Below are 22,548 nucleotides of genomic sequence, written 5' to 3' on the forward strand. Positions count from 1 at the left end.
GTGAAAACGCCAATCTCTGTGCTCTAACTTGGCTCAATCCTGTCTCCCAAAAGTCCTGGGCTAGAGCTGCTAGGTTTGGTCATAGCTTTGGACAATAAGACCCTAACCATGGCCTCATGGGAGCATACCCACACCCCAATCCTGGCAAGACAGAAGGAATTTCTATTCCAGCCAAGTGGGAATAGCAGGAAGAAACATGTCCAGCTCCTCTGATGGGTGAGCTTAGAATAAGGAATCAGCAGACCCAGCCCAGCCCTCTTCTCTCAGTCCTGGCCCTGCCTGCCAGGCAGGTGATGAGCCCCCAGTCCGGGGCTTAGCCACACACCCTCAGACCCGGTTCAGAAGGGTTCAGAAGTAACACTCATCTCATGGACAAGCAAATGCTCGGGCTCTTACCACCTGCGTCCTTCAAGTGGTTCTGACTTAAAAGACAGGAAAAGAGTTGTTACTTACCAAAACCCTAACACCTGAGCCACCTGTGAGGCCCTGCCTGCCCTTCCCCCATTGCTCTCCAACCTGGCTTTCTCCTCCCTGCTCACTCTGCCCACAGACCTTCTTCCCATTACTGGAAAATGCCAAGTTTTTTTCCCACCTCAGGATCTTTTTTCCCCAGCTTTCCCTGCAGCTGGTTTACCACTTAGATCTCTGCCAAGAGGCTCAACCCTGCCCTCTCTACCAAGCACCCATGCCTCCATCAAATAACCTTGGTTAATTGTCTCGGAGGCTCCAAAATTATTCCATGAACCTGTTCACACCCCGCCTTCTCCTCTTGGAGCTGTACAGGAACTTTTGTTTTGCTCACTGCTGCGGCCCCAGTACCAAGAATGTTGCCTACCAAAACAGGAAGTGCTTAGGAATGAATAAACTGAATGCTTTCTTGAAAAAAAATTCATTATTTTTCTTTAATAGTAAAATAATATCTGCTGTGGAAAACTTGGAAAAGGTAGAAAATACAGAAAATACAACTGAGAACCTTCATGAACATTTTGATTATGAATGGCAAGCCTCATTTGCCCTTGATCTCTGTGCGTCTTGTGTGTGTGTAGATATAGAAATGGTGCACAGGCGTGTGGGTACACATGTATAGTCTTTCCAGGTATCATTTCCAGGTATCACTTGGCCCCTCAGGTCCTTCTAGCTCTTAACTCCACCCATCTGGTTTGAGGACAACTCTGAGGATGACCTGGAGAATGACCTTCATCAAGGGCTTCTGAGGGCGGGGGCTGTCAGAGTAAGGCTATGCAACATAATCCTGAGGTAGCTCGGATCTCTATTTGTAGATGTGAGAACTGGGCCTCCAGAGGCAGGCTGCTGAGGCTGAGGCCACACAGCTGGCCAACGATTCCCACTGTCTGGAGGCCCAAGGCCTTCATTGTCTCTTCCTGTCACCTTCAGTTCCCTCAAGCCCCATAAGCTGCCCTCTTCAATTTGCTGCTCAGAGGGTCTTTCATCAAGGGCTTTCATCAACTGTGAAAGCTGGGACGGTGGCACAGTTACATCCACCAGTCCATGGACTCTTTGGGGCAGGCCCTAACAATGACCATACAGTGGGGCAGCCCCTTACACAGGATCCTCTCAGCCTCCTGACCCTCCCACCCCAGCCCCTGCAGCTCAAGCACTCTGAGTTTGGGCATGGTGAGGCAGGAGGAAACAATTTCAGCTGGAGTGGGCATTTCTGGGGTGATGAGGGGGCCCTGTAAGCACAGACTCTCCAGGGCTGGCATTCCTTCCAGGACAGCCAGGCCAGGAGCAGAGAGGCCCCCAACGGTCAGCCGGATCTTGCGCACACCTCGAAGGTGGCGGCTGATGGCCAGCAGGGTGCTGTCCGCTGAGAGGGTGCAACCTAGCATCTCGAACCTCTGCAGGTAGTTGAGCTCCTGCAGGCTGGTATCCAGCCCCGTCTGGGTCACACGGTAGGTGCCACCTAGCACCAGCGAGCGCAGGGCCCGGAAACGTGTCAGGCCCTGCAGGTGCTCGTCACGGAAGGCAGGGACACGGTCCAGCACGATGCATTCAAGCAGGGGCAGCACGGTGGGGTCCTGCTCTTTAAGGAGCCAGGCCATGGAGATCTCACAGCTGTGCAGCTCCAGGGTCCTCAGGGTGCAGGGCAGGCTGGTGATGGGTACCATGCTCAGGTCAGCCACGTGCAGGCAGAGGCGCTTCAGGTTGGGGCACTTCTGGCCCAGGGCTTTCAACAGGGCAGGGGACAACTGGGGGGCCTGAGAGCCGGAGAAGAGGTAGCCACCCATCCGCAGGGAATGGAGCCGAGATGCCATGTATCGGCGAAGGAGGTGCCACATGACTTTAGGCCGCATCTGTAAGAGCCAGAGGTTGGGGTGACTGGGTGAGAGGTACAGGGTTCCCAAGGCCCCTGACTACTGTGGCAGGGGTTTGGGTGTTTCCCTGGGTTTCTGCCCTTCCACATCAGCCTCCTCCCCAGGAACAGCAGGAGGGTCTGACTTCACCATTCTGACTGCTAAAGTCTAGCGTGTGTGTGTGTGTGTGTGTGTGTGTGTGTGTGTGTGTCTCTCTCTCTCTCTCAGGGTTGGGTCCAAATAGATCAGAACAGATGGAGCAGGGAAACAAAATGAACCACCCCTCTATAAGCCTTTCTTCATAACCACCTCTGGGAGAGAGAAACCATGGAGAATAAAGCTGAAAAAAAAGATTAAAAACAGTCACAGCCTAGTAACAATCAGAGCTGCTTGATCCTGGGAAATTAACAGAACACAAGCAGAGCCAGGTGGGATAGTATACCCCTTATCCTAACTCCTTGGGAGGGTGAGGCAAGAGGATCTCAAGTTCAAGGCCAGCCTGAGAAACTCAGTGAAACCCTGTCTTAAAAAAAGGTCTGGGGGTATATGTAACTCAAGTATAGAGTGCTTGCCCAGTAAGTGCGAGGTCCTAGGTTTATTCTCAGTACAGCGGAAAGATATAAAACAAAATACAATTGAAAACCTAGTTCACTTCATTGTATGTACATATTACCTTAAAAAGAAATTGACTTCAGTGTAGCTCAGTGGTAGAGCAACTCATCTGGCAAGCATGAGGCTCTGGATTCAATTCCTAGCATTATGCAGATTTTTTAAAAAAAGGAAACGTATAGCATATAATCTATCTATGGTTCTGGGTATTGGATCCAGGGTCTTGTGCATGCTAAGCACATGCTCTACCAGCTTCATACCCAGTCTACTGGGTATAAATTTTGTTGACTACTTTTGACACAGGAATCAAATCTTTGTGGCTAAAATTATGGAACCAGCCCAGATGCTCCATCAATAGATGAATGGATTAAGAAAATGTGGTATATATATATATACAATGGAGTTGTACGCAGCCATAAAGAATGAAATTTTGGCATTTACCAGTGGATGGAACTGGAGAACATCATGCTCAGTGAAATAAGCTAGACTCAGAAAATCAAGAGTGGAATGTTCTCTCATATGCAGAAGCTAAAGCAAAATAAGGGGGGAAATGGGGTGGATTGGATATCAGTGGTGATACAGGGAAGATCAGTGGAATAGAGGAGATTGAGAGAGAGGGAGGACGTACGGGAAAGGGGAGGAAATGTGGAATGAATCTAACAACTCATGCCATTTGCAAGTAAAAATTACCATAAAAAATTCCACCTTTATGTATATGTCAAAAGCACCAATCAAAAATAAATAAATAGGGCCTGGGGTTGTAGCTCAGTGGTAGAGTGCTTGCCTCACACGCATGAGGCACTGGATTCAATCCTCAGTGCCAGGTAAAAATAAATGAATAAAATAAAGATATTGTGTCCATCTACAACTAAAAAAAATATTTTAAAAATAAATAAATAGCCAGGCGCAGTGCCGTATGCCTATAATCCCAGGGGCAAGGGAGGCTGAGACAGGAGGACTGCAAGTTCAAAGGCAGCCTCAGCAAGTAGCAAGGCCCTTAGCAACTCAGCGAGACCTGTCTCTAATAAAATATAAAAAGGATTGGGGATGTGGCTCAGTGGTTGAGCACCCCTGGGTATAATCCCCTGTACCGAAAATAAATAAATAAAAAATAAATAAGTAAATGGAAGATTTGTATGGCAGAGGAAGAAGAATGGGGGAGGGAGGAAGGGTAGGAAGGTGATGGGCACCACGGACTGAAATGGAATAAATCAAAATCCGTACATGCATGATTTTTTAGTTGTAGACAGACACAAAAGCATTATTTATTTTTATGTAGTTCTGAGGATCGAACCCAGTGCTTCATACGTGCTAGGCAAGCGCTCTACCACTGAACCATAACCCCAGCCCCATGCATGCATGATTTTGTCCAAAGAACCCGATTACTATGTATAACTATAATGCTCTAAAAATTACAGCAACTTAGCAAGAGCCTGTCTCAAAAGATTTGGGGATGTGGCTCAGTGGAAAAGTGCCTCAGGCTAAAGCCCCAGTACCAAAATCAAAACCAAACAAACAAAAAAACCCAAAATTCTTAGCCAAATTTAGACCAGCAAGTCGGGTCCCTGGAAACTAACTCGTTAGAAATACTGGCTACTAACCAGAACCTCACAAGGGTAGAAGCTATGGTTAGCAAAATTTGAAATGGGCAAAAAGCCAATGGACAAAGTTAATTTTTTATAACTTTATTATTTATTTTTATTGTTTATGTGGTGCTGAGGATTGAACCCAGTGCTTCATACATGCAAGGAAAGCACTCTATCACTGAGCCACAACCCCAACCCTGACAAAGTTAATTTTTATTTAAAAGATGATATTTAAAAAAAAAAAAAAATCCAACTCTGAAAAAAAAAAAAAAGATGATATTTAAGAAAACTCTAAGTTTCACAACATCAAATGTGAGTCAGGATGCTGAGAGGCAGCTTTTCTCATGATCTGCTGTGGAAACTTCTTTGGGAAGCAATATGGTAGTTTTTTCAGAAATATAGAATGCAGGAAACCACTAACACCTGCTTTGTTTTGAAAGAACACAGATGACGCTCTGTAACCATGGGTTCTACATCAGTGGATCGAATCAATTGTAAGTTAGAATATGCTGGGGGAAGAAAAGCTACATCTCCAGCCCTTTTTATATTTTGAGACAGGGCCTCACTAAGTTGCTGACGCTGTCCTTGAACTTTCAATCCTCCTACGTCAGCCTCCTGAGCTGCTGAGATTACAGGCATGAGCCACTGTGCCCAGCTCCTATGGAAATTTTTTTGAAATATATTTTTTTAGTTGATCTTTATTTACTTATTTTTATGTGGTGCTGAGGATTGAACCCAGTGCCACACACGTGTGAGGCAAACGCTCTACCACTGAGCTACAACCCCAGCCCTCCTATGCAATTTAAATCATCTCTGAATGACTTATTATAACTATAGAATGTGAATGCTAGAAATTAATTGTTATACTGTATTGTTTATAGAGAATGATGACAAAAAAAAAAAAATAGACTGTACATTTTCAATGCCTCCAAATTTAATACCCGGTATCAAAAAAAGAAAAAAGAAAAAGAAATAAAATCTACAGGAGGATGTGCATTGATTCTATGCAAATGCTACACCATTAAAAAAAAGTTTTGCAGTTATAAATGGACAGCATGCCTTTATTTTGTTTATTTTTTATGGGGTGCTAAGGATCAAACCCAGTGCCTCATACATGCTAGGCAAGCTCTCTGCCACTGAGCTACAGCCCCAGCCCCATACACCATTTTTTTAAAAAAGGGACTTGAGCATCTAAAACATTTGGAATCTGAGGGGATCCTAGAACCAATCCCTAGCAGATACCATGGAACAACTGTTTATGTGTTTGTGTTCCTAGGATACAAAAGCAAACAGGAACCTGGAGCAGTGGCACATGCTTTTTATCTCAGAAGCTCAGGAGGCTGAGGCAAAGAGTATAGAGAGAAAATTTAGTGAGACTCTTGTCTCAAACAAACTAAAAAACCTAAAAAACAAATTATGGTACTGGGGATTGGACCCAGGAAAGCTTTACTTATGAGATATATCCCCAGATCTTTTTATTTTTTATTTTGAGACAAGATCTTGATAAGTTGCTGAGGCTGGCCTCAAACTTTCCATCCTCCTGCCTCAGCCTCTGGAGTTGCAAAACTTATAAGTGTGTGCCCCCATGCCCAGCCAAAATTTTTAAACATTTTAAAAGGGCTGGGATACAGTTCAGTGACAGAGCATCCCTGGATTCAATCCCCATACCCCCCCCACAAACGCCATTTCCCCACCACCCCCCTGCACACAGGCAAGTAAGCAAATAGCAACATCTGCTGCCTCTGGCAGAAAGAACAAGGTAAGGTGAGGGAGAGAAATAGAGAGCAGACCTTAATTAAGGCCTTAAGGAGACATGAATTTTTGCTACTTTGCATTTTGAATCATGCATGTTTTATCAAAAAAAAAAAAACCTAATGCTTTCATTTGTTAAAATGTACCCACCAATCTGGGGTACAGTTCAGTGGTAGAGCACTTGCCTAGCATGTGTAAGACCCTGAGTTCCAGTTTCAGCTACACACACACAAAAGAAAGAACAAAGCGGGGGGGGGGGGGGGGGGGGGGGGATCAAGTTAGGATTCCAGTACAGCCTGACTCCAAAACCTGATCTGGATCTTATAATCACTGCACTGTAAAAGCAAAATGTACATTGTAAATGCATAAAAGATGGGAGAGAGGGAAATACTCCAGAACAATAACAGTGGTGACTCTGGGGAAGGGGTTAACAGAGACAACTCTCAACAGCTTAGCTCTGCCTGAATCATTCATGACTTGCATAATTTCTTAAAAATTATCTTTCACTGGTAAATACACCTTCAAAAAAAAAGGGGGGGGGTTGGTATGGTGATGCACCTGTGATCCCAGCTACTCAGGAGGCAGAGGCAGGTGAATTGCTTGAGTCCAGGAGTTTGAGGGCAATCTGAACAACACAGCTAAGCCTCATTCAAACAACATAAAAGGAAAACTATAAACAAATGCTCATTTCTAGCAAATGGCAGGTGTGCTAAAAATGTTTAGTAGACTTAAGTCCTGCAACTTACTTGAACGAATTTTAAAAATAATAAGATGGATTGATGGACTGAGAAAGCACTGAATAGATAGATGCACAAATGGATAAACAGGTAATAAATGTAATTAAACGTTAAGGTTGGGTATTTGGGATTCTCTATGCTATTCTCTCAACTTTTATGTATTTATAATAAAGTGGTTTTTAAAAAGTTGATTTCAGGGTTGGGGTATAGTTCAGTGGTAGAGCACTTGTCTAGCATGACTTAGGCCCTGGATTCAACTCCCAGAACCACCAAACAACAACAAAAACAAACAAACAAACAAAACAGGTTTGGGATTATATGCCTATAGTCCCAGCTACTCAGAAAGCTAAGGTGGAAAGGTCATTTGAGCTCAGGAGTTCAAGACCAGGCTGGACAACATAGCAACATCAGGTCTCAAAAACTGTTGATCTCAATGAAAACAATTTTTCTATAGGGTCATAATCTTTTAAAAAAAATATATTTTTAGTTGTCAATGGACTTTTTATTTATTTATTTATATGTGATGTTGATCATTGAAACCAATGCCTCATACATGGTAGGCAAGTGCTCTACCACTGAGCTAGGACCCCAGCCCATGGGTCATAATCTCTTATGAAACATCATGGAAAACACATTGAGTAGGAAAAGAAAAGGGGTATTGATAGCTTTATGCCAGGTTGGGGAAGATTTTATTACCAAATAAATTTGTGCCTGGTTTGAAAAAAAAAAAAAAAAAAAAACCTTTTCACTTTCCAAGTTTGTTGAGGTTTTTTTGTTTGTTTGTTTTTGGTACTGGGGATTGAACCATGAGCACTTAACCACTAAGCCACATCCCCACCTCTTTTTAAATATTTTATTAGAGACAGGGTCTCACTGAGTTGCTTAATGCCTCGCCAAGCTGCTGAGGCTGGCTTTGAACTCACAATCCTCCTGCCTCAGTGATTACAGGTGTCCAACACTGCCCCGGCATTACTGTTTTTAAAGATGAGATCTTGCTATGTTGCCCAGGCTGATCTCAAACTTGTGGACTCAAGTAATCCTCTAACCTCAGCCTCTTTTTTTTTTTTTTTTTAAATTGGTTGTTAACCTCAGCCTCTTGAGTAGCTGATTCCACAGGTGTGCTTGAACAAGCCTGGCTTCACTTTGCAAGCTTTCTGATTTTGAAATGTTGGAATAAGAACTGAATATGGTACAGTCTAAATGATCTTACTCCTCAGAAAGTGCACTTCCAGGTTTCAGTGTAATTTCACCTGAACAAAAGAAGACAATCACTGGGCGCAGTGGTGCATGCTTGTAATCCCAGCAGCTTGGAAGTCTGAGGCAGGTGGATCACAAGTTCAAAGCCAGCCCCAGCAACTGAGTGAGGCTCTAAGCAACTTAGTGAGACTCTGTCTCTAAATAAAAATTTTAAAAGGGCTGGATGTTGCTCAATGGGTTCAATCCCTTGTGGGGAAAAAAGAAGAAGACAATCACAAGGCTATTCTTGTTAACCAAAGTGTCTTCCCCCGAGGAGAGGGGCCGCACCTGGAGATGCGGATCAGGTCCCGGACCGGGAGGTAAGAGAAGATTTCCAGAATGAGGACAATACCTGGAGTAGAAATGCAGAGGTTAGGACCCCATTAACCATTTTAATAAGAACCCCAAGTGATTCATATACACAGTAAAGTTTGAGAAACTGATTTTAACTATTTAGATTATTGGAAATAATCTAAACATCTATTAACAGGAAAATGGATACATAAGTTAAAAGGAATGCACTTGATTTCTATGTGCTAATAAAACAGCATTATTTAAATAGAAAATTGTTCAGAAATTCATTCACTATACTGTATACTGCTTATGAACACACGTATGAAATGATGTGAAAGTAAGGTTAAAAATCTTCTTTATATTACTGGCAACTTATGAAAAGGATAAAACAACAAGTAGACCTATAAATGTTTTGCTGTGTATACGTATATTGTGTGTTTACATATACACACAGGTGTCTGTCACATGTATGATGTGCAGTAAATAAAACAAAGTTTAGGTTAGATCTGCCCCACAGTGGCACCCCACTACTTGGGAGTCTGAGCGAATAGAATTGAAAGTCCCAGGGCAGCATAGGTAACTTGGTGAGATCCTTTCTCAAAAATAAAAAGTTAAAAAGACCACGGAAATCGGCAGCACAGGCCTTTAATCCCAGCGACTGGAGGCTGAAGCAAAAGGATCACAAATTCCAAGCCAGCCTCAGCAACTTATCCAGAACCTATGTCAAAACAAAACATAAGAAGAGCCAGGAGAGTAACTCAGTGATAGAGGGGTCCTGGGTTCAATCCTCCGTCGGACCAAGGGGGAAAAGAAAAAACAATGAGAGAAGAAAAGAAACAGGGTGCCGGATACAGCTTAGTGCTAGAGTGGTCACCTAACACAAGCAAGCCCTGGGTTCCGTCCCCAGTATAGCCAAAAAAAAAAAAAAAGTTAAATCTAGGTGGTAAAGACATGGTTGTAATATCACCCTCCATACACTTCTGGATAGCTGAAATATTTCATAATAAACACAAAGAAAGGGCTGGGGATGTGGCTCAAGCGGTAGCGCGCTCGCCTGGCATGCGTGCGGCCCGGGTTCGATCCTCAGCACCACATACCAACAAAGATGTTGTGTCTGCTGAAAACTAAAAAATAAATAATTTTAAAAAAAACACACAAATAAAATGCAAAGGAGAGAAAGTGCAAATGGTTTGGTCGCACTACTCAGGAATTTTATTCAGAAAATCAGTTGACTCGGGAAAATAATTTCGCTACAAAAAACTGGTATCAGCGTCTGACAATGTCATCACAGACCAGCATTTCCTAGGTGCCGAGTAGGGCCAGGCACTGCTGCAAGCCCCTTCTCCGCACCGCGGCCCCACGACCGAGCTTTTCTTTTAGGGGCTGGGACTGACCACGGGCCTCGCGTGGACTCAGCACGCGCGCCGGTCCCACAGGGATCTAGGACGCGGGCACTGAGGCCCTGAGACGGGCCCACACTGCCTGACTGGAAATCCCAGGCCTGCGCTGACCAAGGGCCAGTTCTCGCAGTTCCTGACACACCGTCCCAGGGTAGGAAGGCTGGTCCTCGGGTCCAACCAATCCAGACGAAGCCCTGGCCCGCACAACCGACCCCGCGTACCGTGTAGAGCGTCAAGTCGACATGTCGCCACAGCCACCGGTCGTCCACCAGCCTCTTCCAGCGGTGACAGACCCTGGGGGAGGGGACCCACCGTTAGAACGACCCCGGCCCCGCTGGGGCCGGAGCCGCATCTCCGGGTGCGCCCCCTGCCCGGCTCTTTCCCCCCAGGAGAGGGGCCGCACCTGGAGATGCGGATCCGGTCCCGGACCGGGAGGTAAGAGAAGATTTCCAGCAGCACCGAATCCGGCAGGTCAGTAAGAGTCACCATGATCCCGCCGCCACGTACTTCCGCTTCCGGTCAAAGCGAAGTCGGGATTCCCTCGGGAATGCCTAGGCGGCGGGAGGGGCGGCAGCCGGACTTCCAGCACCCGGCGGGACCTCCCGCTTTCCTCTCGCAGGAATGTGGTCAGGTTCCGGGACGGGACCACCTCGAGACTAGACCTGCTGGGGGCCCGGCTACAGACTAAGACCCAGCCTGGGCGGCGTCGCAGGGGCGGGGCTGGGACGAGGACTAAGCCCGGAAGGCGTGGTTTGGGCGGGACCAATCGGGGGCGTGGCCAGGACGGAGGCTGGGCTGGGAATGAAGATGGAGAGTGGGCCAAAGAGCGTGTCCCCAGGCGTGGACCTAGCCCAGAAAGCCTGGTTCGGAAGGGGACAGGGACCAAGCTTGGGGCTAGGAATGTAGCCCAGCAAGCGCAAGTCCCTGGGTTCAGTCCCCAGCCCAGCAAAAAAAGGGAAAAAGATCTCACGAAGAAGCCTGGAAGACGGCACCGGGTTGGGACGGGCCCAGGCCCAAGGGTGGGACCGGGAACGAAGCTCAAGCCAGAAGGTGTGGTTGGTGGGCGGGAACAAGGACCAGGACCCAGACTGGAGGGCGGGGCAGGAATCGGGCGAGGCGAGGGGGTGTGGCCACAAGCGGAGTACCTGACGGAGGTGTCTGCGCTTCTTCTTTTTTTTTTTTTTTTTAATAATTAGAGAAGAATTAAGAGACAGAGCTAAGAGCTAGGAAATAGTTTTATTTTACTTTTTTTAAGAGTGAGAGAGAGAGAATTTTTTTTTTAATATTTATTTTTCAGTGGTGCTGAGGATCGAACCCGGGCCGCACGCATGCCAAGCGAGCGCGCTACCGCTTGAGCCACATCCCCAGCTCCTGCGCTTCTTCACTTAATGCAGCCTGAAGCCTGAGGCGGTGGTCCGCGCCGCTGATCCCAGGGACCTGGACGGCTGAGGCAGGGGAATTGGAAGTTCAAGGCCACCCTGGGCAACGTAGGAGACCGTGTCTAAAAAAAAAAAAAAAGTCGGGAGATGAAGTTCAGTAGCAGCACGCCCGCCTGGCATACGCGAGGCTTTAGGTTCGATTCCCAATATTGGAATGTCCTGAGCAGTGAACTCAAAGGGAAATGAGACAAGATTTTGCTAGCCTTGTTATGATGAAATAAATTTATATTCAAGAAGTGCCACATGACTTGATAAGATTAAGAATGTGCGAAGTTAGATAAAGAGTGTGTGAATTTAGGGCTGGGGATGTGGCTCAAGCGGTACCGCGCTCGCCTGGCATGCGGGCGGGGCGCTGGGTTTGATGCTCAACACCACATAAAAATAAAATAAAGATGTTGTGTCCACCGAAAACTAAAAAATAAATATTGAAAAAAAATTCTCTCTCTCTCTCTCTCTCTCTCTCTCTCTCTCTCTCTCTCTCTCTCTCTCTTAAAAAAAAAGAGTTTGTGAATTCAGATAAGGGAGATTGTAGGTAAGTGAAGACCTTGAGACCCTGTGTAGGCATTGGGTCCCACTTCCTCGTTCTCCTGTAAATGTTGATGAAGATGCTCCTTGGCTCAAATCAGTAATACAGCTTTGATGTTGTGGCTGTGGACTTCATGCAGAAGGAGTGGAGTTTCCTGGATCTAATTCAGAGAAACCTGTACATGATGTTATGTATAGTGATGTGATGCTGGAGAACTACCAGAACCTAGGATTGCCATCATTCCTGTAGCCTCTCAGGGACTTACTGTGTTGCAAGTTTAGTGATGTTAACTCTGAATACAGTGGGAAATAATATAGTCCCTGCCCTAAAGAGATTGTCACTTACTGTGGTGGTTCTCAAAATGTCCAAGATCAATAACAGTGTTGTCATTATGTTAGAAATGGACCTTTTCAGCCAGGCACAAGGTATGCACTACTATAATCCCAGCAATTCAAGAGGCTGAGACAGGGAGACACAAGTTCAGAGCCATACTGGGCAACTTAGTGAGACCTTGTCTCAAAAACAAAACTAAAAAGGATTGGGGATTTAGCCCAGTGGTAGAGGGCCCCTGGGTTTGATCCCCAGTACTAGAAAAATAAAATCAAATTAAAAACTGGAGTGACTAGGGGTGTAGCTGAGTGCTTAGTATGGGCAAGGCCCTGAGTTCAATTCCCAGTAACTCAAATAAAAATAATAATAAAAAAAAGCAGTGTGTATAGTTTGATATACACACATGGATTCACATTCTTTCAATAAAATGCAAACTATTATGTCTTTTACTTTATACATAAAGGCCTGTAAGGGGGCTTGGCTGCTCGTGTGACTCAGGGGTACAGCACTTGTCTAGCACTTGCAAAACCTTGGGTTTAATCCCCACTGTGACCAAAAAAAGAAAAAAGAAAAGCCCTGTGTGGAAAACAAGTTGTTTATCAAACCTCTGACATAATCTGAAATGTTGTACAGTGCTTGAAAATACAAAGTCTATTTCTTATTGAAATGTATTATGGTGTCTGAAAGATTTATCATTTTCTTAGGAGGCTCCTGATAACACATTTGAGGATGCAGAGACTGTTTTTAGGAAACAAAATTTTAATGGCATTTGCTTTGGGAGGGTTAGGGGACCATGTGCTGCTGTATTGCCTTTTATGCTGCTCACATTTTCTACCTTGTGCAAGTAATACCTTAAAAAAAATAAGTTCCAAATGTGTATTTTTTTAAAAAAAATTTGTAGTTGTAGATGGACAGCATGTCTTTATTTTGTTTATTTTTATGTGGTGCTGAGGATCGAACCCAGTGCCTCTCGCATGCTAGGCAAGCGCTCTGCCTCTGAGCTACAGCCCCAGCCCACAAATGTGTATTTATACTACAAACCCCTTTGATATTTTTCTTCAAACAAGAGTGCAGATAAAATGCTTCATGTTTTGGCAATCATTCTTGTGATTCTGGAGGGAAAGACCAAAAGAAATGCACAAAGAAAACCTCAGATATCCCTGAGTTGCTGCTTCAGGTGCTCCCTATTTCCAGAATTTTTGTTATGAGAAAAATAATCAGCTTAAGCAACTGTAAGCTTTCTGTTAGTTGAAGCCAAAAGCATTGCTAACTAAAAAGTTTGAGGCTCTTCTCTGGACCTGGAACACTGAAAATTACAACTCCTTTGCTTAGCTTATTGGTTAAGAAAAAGTAATAAAAGTACAAAACAGCTGTACTTTTCTGCTGAGTGCTCGTTCTGTTTGAGTGTTTTTACCAGTATCAGCTCACTTTATTTCCATAACCATGGTGATTGATACTACCAGGCGGAAGCTGAAGCTTAGAGGTCGAATCACTTGCTAGAACTGCAGGGTCAGAACCTTCTGGTGCTGAGCCTCTGCCATTATCACAGTACTCCGTGGTGGTAATTACCCAGCACTTCTTTAGAATTTTTTTTTTTAGTATTTATTTTTTAGTTTTCAGCGGACACAACATCTTTGTTTGTATGTGGTGCTGAGGATCGAACCCAGGCTGCGTGCATGCGAGGCAAGCGCGCTACCACTTGAGCCACATTCCCAGCCCCCCAGCACTGCTTTAAAAAAAAAAAAAAAAAGCCAAAAGCCAGGCGCAGTGGCACTTGCCAATAATCCCAGCGGCAGAGAAAGGATCTCAAGTTCAAAGCCAGCCTCAGCAAAAGCGAGGCGATAAGCAACTCAGAGAGATCCTGTCTCTAAATAAAATACAAAATAGGGCTAGAAATGTGGCTCAATGGCTGAGTGTCCCTGAATTCAATCCCCAGTATCCCCCCCCCAAAAAAAGCAAAGAATAAAAAATCCTAACTATGGCATTGGCTTTGTTCACTGCTGTATCATTAAGACTTGCAGAGATACTCAGATGTTTGGGAAAGGGATCTTCTTCATCCCTAAGATTTTTTTACTTCTGGTGAATTGTGGGTGGGGCATTGCCTTTTTGTTTGGCAGAACCCAAGCAACTATGCCCCTGGCTCAGGTATAGGGGGTCCTAAAAACCATCTACTGGACCACCAGCACATGGGGGTGAAGGGGGAGGAAGGTAGGTCAGGTAAAGAAATACATGTATAACTTCCTTCTGGATCAGAAACGAGGAAACAAGGGTATCAGGGGCCTGCCCAACTTGCTCCCTGGGTCATGAGCCAGTCTCCACCTTCTGAGAAATATCCAACTCCCCCAGAAGGAGTAGCTCTGACAGACAGCACGATGGGGTTGCCTCAAAGGGCAGTTGCAGCCAGGTCCCTGCACAGGCAGCCCAGAATTAGCATTACCAAGATTTGGGGAGGAGTCACACTAGGTGACACACTGTCTCTTGGGGTGCCTGTCATACCACTTGGGTCCAGGGAAGGAGTTCTGCAGTTGTGGCAGTCTCATTCAGGGACTTCCCATTGCCCACACCCACTCCCCAGGATGGCCTAGTCCCTCAGTAGACCCTCACCTGTCTCCATGGAGCCCAAGCCCTCATCAATCCCAGGCTTGATGTCTTCTCATCGCAGCAGTCCCCACTTCCTATTGCCCCAGCCCACAGCTCAGCATGACAACAGCTTCAGTGAGCTGTATTTTGTGTGTGTGTGTGTGTGTGTGGTGTTGGGGATTGAATCCAGGGCCTCATGTCTGATAGGCAAGCACTTTGCCACTGATGCTATATCCCAAACCCCTTGAGCGATCTTCAAAATAAACACATAGAAAAATTTACTCTTATAAAATAAAATAAAATGTGTTCATGTTAAAAATCTGTAAAACACCAAAAAGTATTAAAAAGAAAATCAGACTCTCAGCAATTCCACCATCTAGTGGTAAGGACTGTCAAGGACCTGTGTAACCCAGTATTTCTATGTGAACACAAAGACATGTTGCTTTCAAATTTCTCCAGATGTATCAATCCCCTTACCTTACCCTCAAACTTCCAGCCTCTCTTAATCTATCCATTCTTCTGCAAACTCTTTTTTTGGGGGAGGAAGGGGGTTGTTAAATTGCCCAAACTTATCTCAAACTCCAGGGCTTAAGTGATCTTCCCAACCTGGTGTCCCAAGCAGTGTGGAGGTTGTTGGGAGTCTCCCTGAGAACTCCCCAGGCCTTTCAAACATGGTGGTGGGCAAATTGCCATTGGGCAGCTAGAACTCCCTGGGCCTTTCAGATAAGGAGCCCCTATGCAACATGGCGACAGGCAAGTTGCCAGTGGGCGGATAACAAGTTGTTTTGAAAACCTTCTAATTGGCCCTCCCGTCTTCCGTACACGTGGACAGTTCGTGCCCCCCATTAATCTTATGCAGGGCAGACGTGACTGCACTGTAGGTGATGACCTGACCTTTACTATGATTGGCCCAGGGAGCTTCCTGGTTTAAGATAACTGACTCTCTCTTTCTATATAAGCTAGCACCAGCTTGCAGTAAAGCGCTTCATCTTTGTCACTGCTATCTGTGTGTGTGCATTTTAATCTCCGACAACGAACCTTGGCCTTTCAACGAACCTTGGTGCCGAAACCCAGGAGGGGAAATTCCTCATTCTGAAGACCCCCTCTCTCAAGGTTCGCCGTCCTCGTTCACCTTTTTGAGCGCTGCTACATTCCATCCAACATCGGCTCTCCAATAGGTAACTCCTTCTGATCAACAACAGGTGAGTCCCCCTCCCCCTCGTTGGAAATTCATCTCCAAATGGTTATATGCAAAGGCTTTGGCTGTGAACGTCCAGCAAGGCCCTTGACGCCTAGTTTGGAGGAGAGAATGCACCCTACCAAAACTTTCACAGTTACGGTAGATTCTCTGGATGCCCATCTCATGGTTGATGAGCTATAAGGGACAGAAGAATAGGCACTCCCTGACTCTCTTTATCTCCTTCTCCTCTCCTGGAAAAACCCTGACTTCAGGTGGCCTATGACTCCTGGCAATAAGGTCTCGCTGCTTGGGCTCTTGGGTGACGACTCATTTGCCCTCCCAGCCTTGGCTCTCCCAAGTCTCTTTGGTTGACTTCTCCTTTCGGGGATGCCTGAAGGAAACTCAACCAAATTCTGTTACAGTCCAGGCCATTCACCTCTTCTCTTCCTGCCGAGAGTCACCATGGGAGCCTCTTCTTCCCTCCCTGCTGATTCCCCTCTCAAATGCTCCTGGCTAACCTTAACTGGTTGTCCCTCACTCCGGACATCAAATCCAAACTTCTCATCAAATTCAGTGCTCAGAATTGGCCATATTACCAATTAGACAACCAAAACCGATGGCCCCCAGAGGGGTCTCTAGATTCTCAAATTCTGCATGACCTTTTTAACTTCTGCGAGCGCTCAAAAGGGTGGAAGGAGATCCCCCTATGTGAAGGCCTTTTACCTCCTTCGCTCCCACCCTGAACTTTGCTTCTCCAATAGATCCTCACCCTCAGCCTTCTGCCCCAGACTCTCTGCTGTCACTCCCATCTCAGCAACCTGATTTCTCCCCTCCAATTACTAGCTCAAAAACCCAAAACTCCGCCAGTTCTCAGACCATTGCCCCCTTGCTGAGGTAGCAGGTACTGAGGTACCCCTCTACCCACTCACTCCTCTCTTCTCCTGTCAGTGCCCACACCAGGTCCCACCAGGTCCTCATACCAGCTAACCCAAAGCTCAAACCAGCTGAGGAGAGCCCTCAGACCCCTATTCAAGATCTGGTGAAAATGGCCTTTAAAGTTGCTTTGTCATCACTGAAAACAGGTTACTAAGAATTTAATGTCCCTTACAGGCTTTTTGGGATACTCACTCTCATCTTCCCCTCTGCTCTACCTGTTCTACTGCTCAAGTCTTCATTGCTAGGAAAATCCCAAACCCCTTTCCCATTATTCTTTTACATCTCCTTCCTCATTCTCAGATCCACCAGAGCTGCTCTCAGCCCCACCTTCCCGTCTTCCCTCTCCCTACCAGGCCCACAGAAAAGTCTTAACTGACCTTCACCCGAAGTCTTCACCATGGCTGATTTTAGGACTTTCAGCAAAAATCCCTATAAAAGAATTCAGTGTAGATAAACTTCCTCTTTTCATGTTGTCCTGTTCTACTTGGCCACTGGCTGGAAGAATCAGCATTCCAAAAGCTAGACACCCCCTTACTAGTTTTTCACAAAATATGTGAACAAGGCCTCTGGCCTTGAGCTGGGCTTCACAGAGATGGCTACATTTCTAAGATAAGGAAGTTACCAACTGGGCTCCATGGGAACAGCTGGCGGGGGGGGGGGGGGAATGGAAAGAAAGGGAAGAAAAAGCTCTCCCCCTCCCAGGTGTCCTTGAAAAGTTAACTTGCCCAGAACAGAGGAAAAAACAGAAACAAAAACTGCTTTTTGTGAACTTCTGCAGACTGTAAACTTCTGAGTCCCTTCCCTTACATGTTGGGTACAAAATTCTGAAACTATCTAAACTTGGGGTTCAGGGGATTAATTGATTACAACAGAAGCAGTGTCCTCTGAATCCGGTTGCAACAAAATAGGTGCCTTGCTTTGTCTGTCCCTACAACAGTATAATTCCATATACTTAAACATTGTTTATGTTTTCATGAAATGGTCAACAGATGTGATTAATTGTGTACTGCAAAACACAAAAGTACTTTGCTACTTTTCTACAAAAGGTTAAAAGCTTTCAGCCTTTCTTTAATTCATGTTTTAGATGGGATATTATACTGTGTTAGCTAATATTCATGTGAACTAGCTAATATTCATGTGAACTTGAACAACAATTTATGTAAACTTTATAAAATGATATTTAAAAAGCAAAGATCAGCTTCAGAACCATAGCACTTAAGATTTATAAAGAGCCCCACCTTACCTGAGATAAAGCTGTGCCTCCCATCTTACTACATGTCAGAATGACTCCAAAGTAGGCCAGACTTCAGGTAAAGCCCAGTACTCTTAATTTAAAGTGAAACTGACTTTGCTAGATGTTTATGATCAAGATTTAAAGTTAAATTAAAATGGCCAGAAAACCCAATATTTGGCTCTGGCCCTCTGAGTCAATCTGAATCCAGGGAGCAGGAAACTTCTCTAAAGAGCTTTGCAACTCTGGGCCACATAACCTCCTGATCAGGGAGATTAATGAGACCACTGGAGAATGAAAAGCAATCCGTGCATTTGCTGTCAATAGGAGGGTCATTGGAGAAGGGAGACATCCCTGATGCTTCCAAGGGAAGCCACATGGTCAAGCAAGACCTGGACCCATCCTAGAGCAAATGGCACTAGCAGAACTAAGAAGCTGCTCTCAAGTTCCCCCACGAGCAACCCCTATGGTAACTAGGCTGACTCTTAACAATAGATAGAAACAAAGTTAATTTTGACCAGCTTGATCTTAAACACCTACCAAAAACAGTTAAGCCAAAAAGTAATTCCTAGGAGTAATAAAAGACAAGAACAGCTAGAAAAGAGGAGACAGCAACTAGCCAACAGTCTCCATGGGGAATGTTCAGTCAAGTATGGCCTTAGCTCCTCCCCCTCACAGGACCCCTATTAGTCCTCTTTATATTTCTCCTAATAGGACCATGTCTGTTAAATTGCCTACAGATGTTCCTGCAAGATCAGATATACAGGTTCACCAACCAGTCAGTCAATTAACTACTTCTTTAAGACTACCAGCCCTGGTGCCCAAGATGGAGACCTATGACTCATGACCAACTCCTCTGGCTCCAGAGACTCTGTGCCCATCTAAAACCCTCTCTAACCCCTTTTTCCAGTTTTCACAACCCCTCTTTCACTTCATAGGAATGAGAACTAGGGGGCTGGGGATGTGGCTCAAGCGGTAGTGCGCTCGCCTCGCATGCGTGTGGCCCGGGTTCGATCCTCAGCACCACATACCAACAAAGATGTTGTGTCCGCCGAGAACTAAAAATAAATATTAAAAATTCTCTCTCTCTCTCTCTCTAAAAAAAAAAAAAAGGAATGAGAACTACTCTCCAGCAGGTCCACCTGCTTATTCTGTCTGCTCTACAACATCCCCACAAGGAAGCATCAAACCTAAACTCCCCACACCTCAGATGAGGAGCCACCAGCCAGGCGAAGACTGGTAGATCAACTTCACTCATGTGCCTAGGCACAAAATGCTTTGCTACCTACTTACTTTGATTGATACTTTTTCAGGTTGGATAGAAGCCTTCCCTACATCCAGGGAAACTGCTGACACTGTTGCCTCCATCCTCATTGAGCAGATCATTCCCAGGTTCGAACTTCCCGCCTCTGTCCAGTCAGACAACAGTCTGGCCTTCACTTCTCAGGTTGTTCACCTAGTCTTCAAAGGCCTTAATATCACTTGGAGGCTCCACATCTCCTACCAACCCCAATCCTTGGGTAAGGTACAGAGGCCTAACGGCATTCTCAAGGATCATCTCACTAAACTTGCTATTGAACTTAGGCTCTTCTGGCTCAATCTCCTGCTGTTGGCCCTCACTTGAATTTAGGCAGCCCCCAGGGCTCACTCAGGCCTTAGCCCCTTTGAGCAACTCTATGGGTGCCCTTTCTTAACCACCCAAAGCTTTCCAATCACTCCTCCTCCCCTTGCGTCCTACCTGCCCTATCTCACACGTCCACACAAACTCCTAAGGGAACACGCAGGCCGGTGCCTTCCTGCACCATTCATTGCCTCAATCCCAGCACAACCACAAACTGAATTGGACCCTCTTCAACTGGGTGACTCCTAACGACTAAAGGAACTGCTATTATAAATTCCAGCCTTATTTCTAATCTGCTATGAGCTTCCACGCTGCCTTTACAGCTGGGAATAGTCCACTGTAAAGCCCATCAGACCGACTCTTCTAGTGGGCAACTCTAAAGCTGACCAGGTCCCCATCCTCTTCCTCATTACTCCATCTTTCCTCTGGGGAACGACCTCCTGACCCTCACCATCTCATTAAATTTCTCCATTCACTGTTCCATTCTAGCCCCCAGAGCTTATCGACTTTCCTTCAATCTTTTTTTCCCTCTTTCCTCCGACGATCGGACCTTTCAGCAACAGGTTACATCCACATGCCAGATCTGCCAGAGAACCAATACCAACACCCCCTTAAAATCCAGACACTATCCTTCTCATCAGGCCTGTGGTCACACCCCGGGAGCTGATTGGCAAATTGATTTCATAAACATGCCCAGGGTAAAAAACATCAAATATCTCTTAGTAGTGGTGGACACATTCTCAGGGTGGATAGAGGCATTTCCCACATCCAATAAGCAGGCATCCACGGTTGTGGATCGGTTGATATCTGACATAATCCCTCGTTTTGGGATGCCCACTTCCATCCAATCAGATAATGGCCCAGAATTTACCTCGCAGATAACTCAGGGGCTAGCTAGTGCACTATCACTCCCTTGGTATTTCCATTGCCCTTACGGTCCCCAAGCTTCCGGGAAAGTTGAAAGCACTAATCGGTCTCTCAAAGAAACTCTCACCAAGTTCACCATGGAATTAAGCTTAGACTGGACTAAGGTCCTCCCCTTGGCCCTGTTGCATCTCAGGGCTTTACCAAAGAAACCATCCAACCTTTCCCCATTTGAGGTTATGTATGGCGGTTCATTCTTACCCCCCCCCCCCCCCCGGAATACAGACTGAAAAATTACCTATACCTGATTCCTACGCTCTACCTCTCCTTTTCCATCTACGCTCTGAACTTTGGAAATACCAGGACTGGCTTTTACCTGACCCAACCATTACTCAAAACCCCCTCACCCTAACACCTGGCCAACAGGTATATTACTGCCCCCCAGGTGAAAGACTCCAATTACACCCCAAATGGGAGGGCCCCGCCTTGGTTATCATGTGCACTCCCTCGGCAGCAAAACTCAGACTCACAAATAATCAATTAACTCCATGGATTCACATTTCCAGGCTCAAACCATGCATCCAGGAAACTGATTCTGGCAACATCGGACCAGAGGACTCGCAAGAATCCACACCTACATACTCTTGCTCTCCCCACCCTACTGACCCTTTAAAAATTCATCCCTCTTGTATTTCTGCCCTTACACCCATAGCTGAGAACATATCCGAAAATGTACCTTAACTTTCTGATCCTCATCCTCATCCTCACCCCAAGGGTAATGCCTTCACCTTCGTATATCTGGAGATACAAGGTGAGAGAAACATACACACAAAAAACACCCGGACACCCACTTGGCTACCACTTCTGACTGTCCCCTAACAGGGTACTCCTCAGCCATCTATATTGTACTCTCTTCCTCTGAGCTCATTAAGCAAGCCAGCTGCCCTTACTTATGTTTTTTTTTTTTATATATGACCAAAATAAGGATTACTGCAAACAGTGGCCGGAAACCTACGGAGCCTGCCCCTATTGGTCATGTAAAATTCATGATGCATATACAGGGCAATTAAATATAGAAATATTTAAACTTGAGTCTGCCTCCCACCAATACAAGCTGACCAAACCAGACCCTGGGAACCCACGCTGGGCAGCAGGAATAAAAGATTCCTTTTATTACGGTGGGTATGCTTCCACTCCCTGTGGTTCCTTATCCATTATCCAGAAATATGTTTCCAGAGAGTCTCCAGTCTCTCTTGTCTCAACAAGCAGAACAACAGCTGCTCACATCCCTAGAAAGCCAATGCACTTCTGACTCTCAGGCTTCACCGATCTATACCTGGTTACAGATCTCACTGACACATTGTCCTACCTAAACCAAACTTTCCCCGATGCAAGTCCAGCAAATTGCTTTCTATGTGCTTCCCTAGCACGGCCCTTACTTGCCACAATTCCAATAAGAGTTTCCAGTGCGGATGTTTCCAGCTTGTCCAACTCATCCTACAAAAAGGATCCTATTAAACCCCTGCGGAATGTTCCTTTATGGGAACCTGAGGAAAATAACCACACCATAATTCCTCGGGTTTGCCTTCTGGGATCCGCAACTCCCAATGCCCTTCTGGCAGGTTTTGTTTTTTTTTTTTTTGCCACCGTAACCTAACCATCAACCACACCACTTATTCCCCACCAGTTCTCTTCTTCTGGTACAATGGCACTCTTCATTGCCATTATACTCTCCAACATGTCTAGCCCATGTTTATTAGTCACCATAGTTCCACAACTCACTCTCTATAGCAACTCTGAAGTAAAATCCATCCTTAACCCTCTAAAATGTGGAAAACGGCTGCATTCCTTCTGTTATTGATAGGTATTTCATTAATGGCCTCAGCGGCAAGCTCAGGGTTATCGGGAAGAG

At 45.6% G+C, this 22,548-nt stretch overlaps 1 protein-coding gene and 1 long non-coding RNA gene across 4 annotated transcripts; one reads left to right on the forward strand and one right to left on the reverse strand.

The window, feature by feature from the left end:
• Positions 1–906: 906 nt before the first annotated feature.
• Positions 907–10,426, reverse strand: FBXL12 (F-box and leucine rich repeat protein 12). Of its 3 annotated transcripts, none has more exons than XM_081288394.1 (3): positions 10,333–10,421; positions 10,151–10,223; positions 907–2,315 (listed from the first exon to the last, which is right to left on the reverse strand). In XM_081288394.1, exons 1-3 carry the CDS (start codon positions 10,416–10,418, stop codon positions 1,494–1,496), a joined length of 981 nt encoding a protein of 326 aa, XP_081144520.1. In that variant the 5' UTR covers positions 10,419–10,421; the 3' UTR covers positions 907–1,493. The 3 variants fall into 3 exon arrangements, with proteins under 3 accessions (XP_081144520.1, XP_081144518.1, XP_081144519.1); XM_081288392.1 differs by lacking the exon at positions 10,333–10,421 and adding an exon at positions 8,524–8,587 and having other exon boundaries at positions 10,151–10,227; XM_081288393.1 differs by lacking the exon at positions 10,151–10,223 and having other exon boundaries at positions 10,333–10,426.
• On the forward strand, positions 10,262–11,822 carry LOC308645976. The gene is made up of 2 exons (XR_014021289.1): positions 10,262–10,400; positions 11,324–11,822. It is a non-coding gene; the product is annotated as an uncharacterized lncRNA (long non-coding RNA).
• Positions 11,823–22,548: the final 10,726 nt, after the last annotated feature.

This window comes from Spermophilus citellus (assembly GCF_964194105.1).
Source record: "Spermophilus citellus genome assembly, chromosome: 3".
In the NCBI taxonomy this organism is placed as follows: Eukaryota; Metazoa; Chordata; class Mammalia; order Rodentia; family Sciuridae; genus Spermophilus; species Spermophilus citellus.

Coding starts and splice junctions, on each gene's coding strand:
- FBXL12 (XM_081288394.1), bottom strand. CDS start 10,418: ATGGTGACTCTTACTGACCTGCCGGATTCGGTGCTGCTGGAAATCTTC. Junction 10,224..10,332: donor GACCGGATCCGCATCTCCAG/GTGCGGCCCCTC, acceptor CCCCTCCCCCAG/GGTCTGTCACCGCTGGAAGA. Junction 2,316..10,150: donor TCGACTTGACGCTCTACACG/GTACGCGGGGTC, acceptor TGGCTCTTACAG/ATGCGGCCTAAAGTCATGTG.